Source organism: Oncorhynchus clarkii, chromosome 3 (assembly GCF_045791955.1).
Source record: "Oncorhynchus clarkii lewisi isolate Uvic-CL-2024 chromosome 3, UVic_Ocla_1.0, whole genome shotgun sequence".
In the NCBI taxonomy this organism is placed as follows: domain Eukaryota; kingdom Metazoa; phylum Chordata; class Actinopteri; order Salmoniformes; family Salmonidae; genus Oncorhynchus; species Oncorhynchus clarkii.
In genome coordinates, this window is record NC_092149.1 from 46,732,333 (window position 1) to 46,740,362 (window position 8,030).

General features: G+C 43.2%; 1 protein-coding gene across 1 annotated transcript in view; it reads left to right on the top strand.

The window, feature by feature from the left end:
• LOC139396209 (caveolae-associated protein 2-like) overlaps positions 1–8,030 on the top strand; it is a 29,710-nt gene extending 21,680 nt beyond the window's left edge. The window contains exon 2 of the mRNA XM_071143342.1: positions 4,227–8,030. Coding sequence (XP_070999443.1) covers positions 4,227–5,108 — 882 coding nt within the window. The 3' untranslated portion in view covers positions 5,109–8,030. The remainder of the gene's footprint in view (positions 1–4,226) is intronic.

Consider the following 8,030-nt stretch of genomic DNA (forward strand, 5'->3'; position numbering starts at 1 on the left):
TCTAATTCCACTGATTTCAAAACTCGGTCCCCCAGAAAGTGGAGAGCAATAGACGATGCATAAAAAACACGTTAGACAGGATTACCTAGACATACTGACCCGGTCAAATAGACAGAAGAAGGTTATATGGCAAACCAATCCAAACTAATTTCTCGGCATGTCCAGCCCACTCATTATCTCAGCCAATCATGGCTCGTGGGAATGATGCCGCTTTTTCTGTGGCTAAACCTACTAGGCTAATTTAAGAATTGTATTTGTATTTACAGATGGTATACAAGTTTGTTATTAATGAACGTTGATTCACATGTTTGAGAAGGCATTTCTGTAAAAAAAAAAAGCATTTTGATAATAAAAAAAAGTTTACATTCAAACGGCTCTCCTGTGAAGTAGTGACCCGCGACATACGCCTAGTTTCCTGAAACCGGTCACAATGTGCAAAAAGTCAAGAGTCTGAATACTTTCCTAAGGCATTGTGTATACTTAATTTAGAGTTATTTATTCAACTTTAGTTAGGATAAGAACGTTGGGCTATGTATTTGATTAGAATACATTCTAAGGCTGTATGATGTGACTCTAACGATGATTTGAAAAAAGTCTAAAGCTGCACACATTTCATCAGTCTATCATTCACAATTTGACAAGCACTTGATAATATTCTCACCAAGCCTCGAATTTTGCAGTGGCATCTCCCTTGTGTGACCGTAATGCCCCTTAAAAAAATCCATGCCTTTTGTGGCCAATGTGGCTGTTGTGCCCTTGCGCTGAATATAATAATTATAGTTCCCTTCTCCCAGCTGCACTGCTCCGAAGCAACTCTCACTCACATGGCTCTGTCAGATGTAGCTAATTCTCGTCACATGATTGGGTCCATCTCACAGGCATTTCAGCTAAGAAGTAGGCTACAAATCCAGGCTGTATCACAACCGGCGGTGATTGGGAGTCCCATACACAGCGCACAATTGGCCCAGCATCGTCCGGATTTGGCCGGTGTAGGCCGTCATTGAAAATAAGAATTTGTTCTTAACTGACTTGCCTAGTTAAATAAAGGTTAAATAAAAAATGTATACAAAATTAGTGAATGAAGACAGACACATGGGGGGTGCAACTGTACTCATCCCTCTCATCGAATTCCGAGGCGCATATTGAAGAACTGTCCACATTTAGCCTACTTTTGGTCAGCCAACAAGATGAGTAGGCCTAACGAAAAGCTAAAGCACTAGCCTATGTCAATTTACTATCCGTCATAGTACAAAAGTTGACCTATGCTATTGGTCAGCTGTTCTTCTGTACAATAAATACATTTTGGATGAGGTTAATGTGCCTGGAACGCCTGAGAATCCTGTCAATCTTGATTTACCTAATCCGTATTAAATACACATTAGTGCATGTGAGAATCATTGCCTCAAACCAGAGTTCAACATAAACAGTCATATTGATTACCATGTCAATGGAGGCTTTGATAAAATGGGTCTATCCATATGATGTAGAAATTAGTAAAACTGAATCCGCACAGCGTTTAGAGGCACTTCCTTAAAGCCGGAGCCTCTAAATAAAAGGCTTTGGGCTCAATCCTGAGGAACTCAAAAGAACAGAACACTGATGACAGATTTACCTCCACTGTCACTAGAAGCTGCACATGCTTGGAATCCGCCTAATTCCACCTGAGCTGTGAATCACGCAGTGCGTGGCTCAGATAAGGTCCTGGGTATCTGGTATCTGCAGGTTAATATGGCATTTCACGGTGAAGTGGCATTTCATATATTTAGTTAAGGCTGGTGATGTATGATTATTGGTTGTTTACTTTGCGTCAATGTAAATAGTCCGGGTGGCCATTTGATTAATTGTTCAGCAGTCTTATGGCTTGGGGGTAGAAGCTGTTAAGGAGCCTTTTGGACCTAGACTTGGTGGTCATCCAGGTGCAAAGAGGAGAAATATCAATGTTTGACAAAAAAATCCAGCGCACCGACGTTCCTGTATGCTTCACAATGTATTTAATGGATTTCATAGCAATGTTTCTTTCCATAGACTTTCATTAGGCACCAAATGGAAGTGAACAAACTGAAACAGCAAGTGAATACCTGGACTTGTCCAATAAGAAACACTAATTTCACTTTTTTCTTTGCACAGCATTTTAAAGCATTTTAAGTTGCATGTCCTAATGAACATGACCCAGGTTATTTTTTCTTCAAAGTAACATGGTACATTAACGTACTTGTGTTTTATGTAATTCAACAGACTTAAACAATACATCAATGTGTCACAGTCACCACCTCAATAAAAAAAGAGAGGCCCCTCTTCAAGGCACCTTTAGTCTGTCAAGAAAAATGTTCTTTCCTGAAAGGGCGTGCAATTGGTGGTGAGTTAGTGAGGGATTGATGGGGGAGGGCTGTTCCTGTCCTTCTGGTTGGTCCCTAACTAGACACTAAGGACAACCTATTGACACATGACATGGTCAGAAAAGCAATGTGTGGCATCCTTCCTATAGCTTCCAGCATTCTTCCATGCTGTGTAATAAATGATGGAGGGCACATATACTCATAGTTTCGTGTACTAACACACATGCGCATGTGTGCGCTTGAATGGAAACAAACACACACACACACACACACACACACACACACACACACACACACACACACACACACACACACAGTAAATACAAAGGAGATGAATTTCTTAAAAGATAGTTCGGGGCTTTCCAATATAACCACTTTACACACACACCACACACGCTTACTTTCCACTCTGGGTCATTTACTGAATCCTGACTTACTCAAACTTTTGCGTAAATCCACTTTTGACATAATTTCATGATTTTCGTAGAAGTTGAAGTTACATTGGCATATCTTGAGCCCTGAATGAACTTGTGAAGCAATAGATGCATGCAAACAAAAAGCAGCCAGGTCCCACCAGATCAACTACAGTGTTAGACGTTTGTCCAGATCCCCAGGACATTGGGAGATGTCTTGTGCATGCATGCAATTCAATACTGTTCACTAGGGGCAAAGCGAGCGTCTATTAATGTATAGTAGGCTTGCTAGGGCATTGTAGATGGGATGGACGCAGGGTTTAAACTGTGGGCTATGGTTTTGAAGCTCATGGGTGCAATCCCAGTGCTAGGCACTTCTTTTTATTTCTATTTATTTTCTGTTTCAACCGTATTCCAAACCTTAACCCTTTACCTACTTTCACATCAGCATTGACATTTATCAATGGGTGTGGCTGGTACCTGTAACTGGTACTTTGAGTACCTAATGCTCTGGAAGCTGTCAGATGACAAACCACCAACTGTCATTTTGGGATAGACTGTAGCTGCTTATAATATATGTGGATGAGGTGTGTGTGTGTGTGTGTGTGTGTGTGTTTGTGTGTGTATAAAGGTATAGAGAGAGAAAAGGAGAGAGAAAAACAGGGAGATGGATGTGCATAGAATGAGGGGAGGAAGAAGGAGGTAAGATGACTAGAGAAGACAAACAAGCAAAGTAATTTCGATACCTCAGGAGATTTGACTACCCTCTCTTTTTAACACTCCCTTTTTCTCAACATAGCAATAAAAAATGTTTCATGGCTGGAGAGAGTGAAGGTATAGAGGAGGGAGGGGGAGACTCATGCAGAGAAACAGGTAGGAATTCCTCAGATGTCTGCAGGAGTAGAGAAAAGAAACATGTGGAGACATGTTTCTTCCAGGGTCAGCTCCTACTGAAAAAAGATGTGCACAACATGTCCAAAACTGTTACACACTTGAACCTTGATATCCGTTAATGGCTGCCAAGGTATACAGCGGCAAATGATGTACGGTGAAATGAATTGAATGTTTGTGTGGATTATGTGCATGTGTGGTTAGAAATATTCCCATGAGAGTTTAATTTAAAAATAGCAGCATAAAAATGGCATACATGTCATTTTTCAAATGTTGCGATTACGTAGGAACTATTTGTTCTGGAAGAGGGTTGGAGATGTACTGTATACTGCTCATTATTGCAGTGCACATGCACGGTTTGATTTATGTAAATTCAACTAAATTATAGATGCTATTGATATACAGTGTGTATGTATGTTTTAATGCTGATACTTATGTTTGACAATCAAAAACAATTATAGTGTGCATGGTTTTGTGTTAATCCACTTGATTAATAAGTCATGACCTAAGGCTTGATTCAAGTGATCATCCCATTCCTTCACATGACCACCTTTCTAATCCTAACACTCTCCCATCTGTATTTCAGGAAGACAATGAGATCCCCTCCAGCGTGTTCATCAAGGACTCACCCAAGACCCCCCAGGCCAGCCAGCTGGAGGACAACGCCCTTGCGGCGCCTGCCACGTCCGTCGCCGGCACAGACGCCAACCGCTCCCAGGAGGAGGGTCTCCATACCATCAGCTTGTCCTCCTCCGACGATGATGCTGGGGGTCACCAGGAGGAAGACGAAGCCCTGGAGGAAGAGGCAACGCTGGGTCTGGGAGCAATCCGGCCCTCCGTTGAGCGATCCAGAGCAGACCGGCTGAAGCGCTCCAGTCTGAAGAAGGTGGACAGCCTGAAGAAGGCTTTCTCACGCCAGAGCATCGAGAAAAAGATGAGCAAGATCAGCACCAAGATTGTGCCGACAGCGAGCCGCGAGAAGATCAAGAAGAGCTTCACACCAAACCACCCAAAGAGCCCTGCCTCCAAGAGTTCCTCATTCAAGGTGTCGCCAATGACGTTCAATGTGAAGAAGATGCGTGGTGAAGGGGAGGACTCAACCCAGCCCGGAGGCTCGCCTAGCGGGCATGCCCACGTGGATATCCCTCCCCTGGGAAGCATGGATGGGGATCTGCCCCTGGCCGAGGTGCATTCCCAGGAAGTGCTGGGTGTGGAGGGAGGAGAGGAGCTGGCTAGTCCCTCTAGCACTGGGAGCGTAGAGGCCAAGCTGACCTTCAATGGAGAAGCAGGGGGCCTGGAGTGTCAACTGACCACTGATCGTCCGGCGGGGCTCGCTGTCCCGGAGCATGATGATGATATTGGAGAGGAGGAAGAGGAGGATGACGAAGAGGAGGAGCAGGAGAGCCCGGTGGAGGTGAAAGCTCCCATACCTTCTGCTACTGGAATCACTGTGGAGCAAGCCTCTTAATCGCATCCACCTCAACCTTTGCTCCTGCACATTCCCTGCCCTCTTTATATTACCATGCCAACAGTATAGTCATCCCTCCGTCTTTCCAAACCATGTTTCCGAGATATCTCCTAGACAGACACACATGCACACACACGCACGCATGCACACACATGGACACACACACACAATGTACATACACAACATGAAAGACGTGTCCTTAGCAGACCTATTCCTGAAAAAACTCAAGCTCCTGTGCCAGCGATACAGGCCATCCCATCAAGTGATCCTGCATCATTTGCTCCTGCCTGGTGTGTTTAACTAGCTACCCTTCTGTGGGGCTACCTTAAGAAAAGAACCAGTGTGCCAAGAGACTATTACTCACCTTCCCAACTGGAACCTTGCTTCTGTTTCAAGAGAACAGCACATCTCCAGTACATTGAGCCAACTATCTCTCTCTATTTGTCTGTCTCTGCATGGGCCTCTCTGTCTGTCTGACAGATAGTCTCTTTGTTCCTCTGCCTCGTGTGAATGCCGGTAAATCTCTGGCAAAAAAGGTAAAGCCCCACAGTTTGGGGATGGTAGCTTGTTGCCAGGCAGTCTGGGCATTGGTATGGTTGGTAGCTAGGTTTCTACAGCAAAGGTGGTGTAAGGCTGAAGGGATATAGGGCTGTAATATGTCCAAATGCTCTGCCTGAAAATAGCTTCTTATCTTCATCAAGGATATTTTTATTATTTCAGAGAGCGGGTTCAATGTAAGAAGGGGGATAGGGAGGAAGTACGACGAGAGAAGGAAAGTCGTTTAGAGTGTTCGGATGAGTCAAATACATGTGGAAAATGCGGTGTGCTTCATTTTGCTTATAATAAAACCATTGGAATAGTCCCAAAAAGTGCAAACTCTGCACCTCAGGCATGTGGGTGAAGCTGAATCAAGCACACCTCAGGTATTTGAATGTTTGTGATACATGTATTTGACCCATGTCTTGATGTAACCACACAACCTGAGTGCAGGGTAAAAAAATAGCCATATAATTGAGGCAGTTTTGTGCCATCCCTACCTTAGTTTATTTGCCATAATAAATACTCACCAGAACAGTGTAAAAAAAACTGCTTGAAAGTGGTTAATGGTTCATTAGGTACAGACCACACCTTCAATATTTGGGGAGAGTAAGTTGAAATAGCTGTCTTGTGTTAACGTCTACTGGCGTCTACCTTAAGGCTCTACATACTGGGACTTTCCTAAACCACCCTATATCAGGGCAATTATAATCTTATGTGTATGTACATATTCGATTATGGGATTATCAGTGGGTATAATGATTTATATAGAATCATGTTTGTTGAATACTGTCAAACTTTATCGGGTACTGTCTCCTGAGTATTGTACTTCCATAATATTATAGTCTAACAATGTGGACTTTTGGAGTTGATCACTCACATAAACAAGGTTTGAATAGCATAAACAAGCATTTACACATTCTTATATGGTTGAAACACACACATGCACACACAAAACATTAAATGAAGACTCCACCCAAAATCTATTTTGGTATTTGTTTCATTAGTCCATTGTTGATATATTCCCAAAATGCTTTGCATGTCAGCAATCAAGTTAAGATATGTAACTTTCAAAATACAGAAATACAGCGGGTATGATGATTGGTGGAATTGTCCTTAATAAACTAGCACATATTTACAGAGGCACCCACACAGACATTCACTCACATGCTCCTGCACGCACGGAAGCCTTGAAACTTAGGCCTACACAAGCTGGTGTGAGTAATTGCTGTCCGGGAGCGAGGAATTCCTGCATGTTTTAGAAGATAAGAGTGATAGTGAAAGATTCCATTCCTTTAAATTCTCTCCTTTTGGAATCTACTTGCTCGTATCACTAAGGGAGGATAGTTCATCTAATCTATGTGCAGCACTTGCCACTAACTTGTGGCTACTGTTTATATGGTTTCATATCCATAAGATGGAATGGAATTTAAACCCCTCTGTGGGGAGTATATACAGTATCAGCCTGAACTTCATGGTTAGCATCCCCTGGCCTATTCCTTTCTGATGACTTGACTGAAGTGCCTTGCAACCAGTCAGTGCCTAGTACACACTTAGGGGCCTCCAAAATATATAGGTGTCTAATGAAATGTAATTAAAAACAGAATGAAACCATTAAGCAGATGATGTATTGTATGTTATTTCTCAGTTGAGAGAGATCTTGGAGAAAGGGAAAGAGAGAAGGAGAGGCAGAGCAGAGAGGCATTCCTGGGTTTGACATATGACTCTTTGGCAGCCCATTTTTCATGCACTACCCTCTCTGCCTGGATGTGGCGGCAGGGGGAACTGGGGCCCTCATGGGCCACAGGTGTGTTGCCCCCAGGGAGGCCCCTGGGCACTGGCTCACTAGGAAGGAGGGGAGGAAGGGAGGGAGGAGGATGAGGAGGGTAGATCATTTAGAAAAACATTGTTTTTGGAACTGTGGGAGTAGAACAGAAAATGGGACAGGTTGCATCCCGATTCTCCACACTCAGTGTCATGAATTTAAAAATTGTAAAAACTCCCTCCAGCTAATGCCAACACCAATTCAATTATATGAAATCCATGATTGGAGAATAAGGACCCGTGTTTTGAGAGGAGGTATAAATTGAAGAGAGATATGTCAAATTGTTTGCGCACCGGCATGGCCTTACATTTTTTAACCACAAGCTAAATACTCTTTCTATCTATCCATCACAGAGACATCTCCTCTTTCTCTCCCTGTTGCTCTCTCACACAAACGCACACGCACATTCTCTCTCTCCCCATTTGTCTCACACTCATCTTTCTCTCACTCTCTTCTAAAGCGCAGCCCATCTCCAATCAATGGTGTGTATTCATGGATGCCAAGGGAAGCCAGGCTTCCCCCCACACAAAATGTAGCAATAAAAAAATACAAAATCAAAA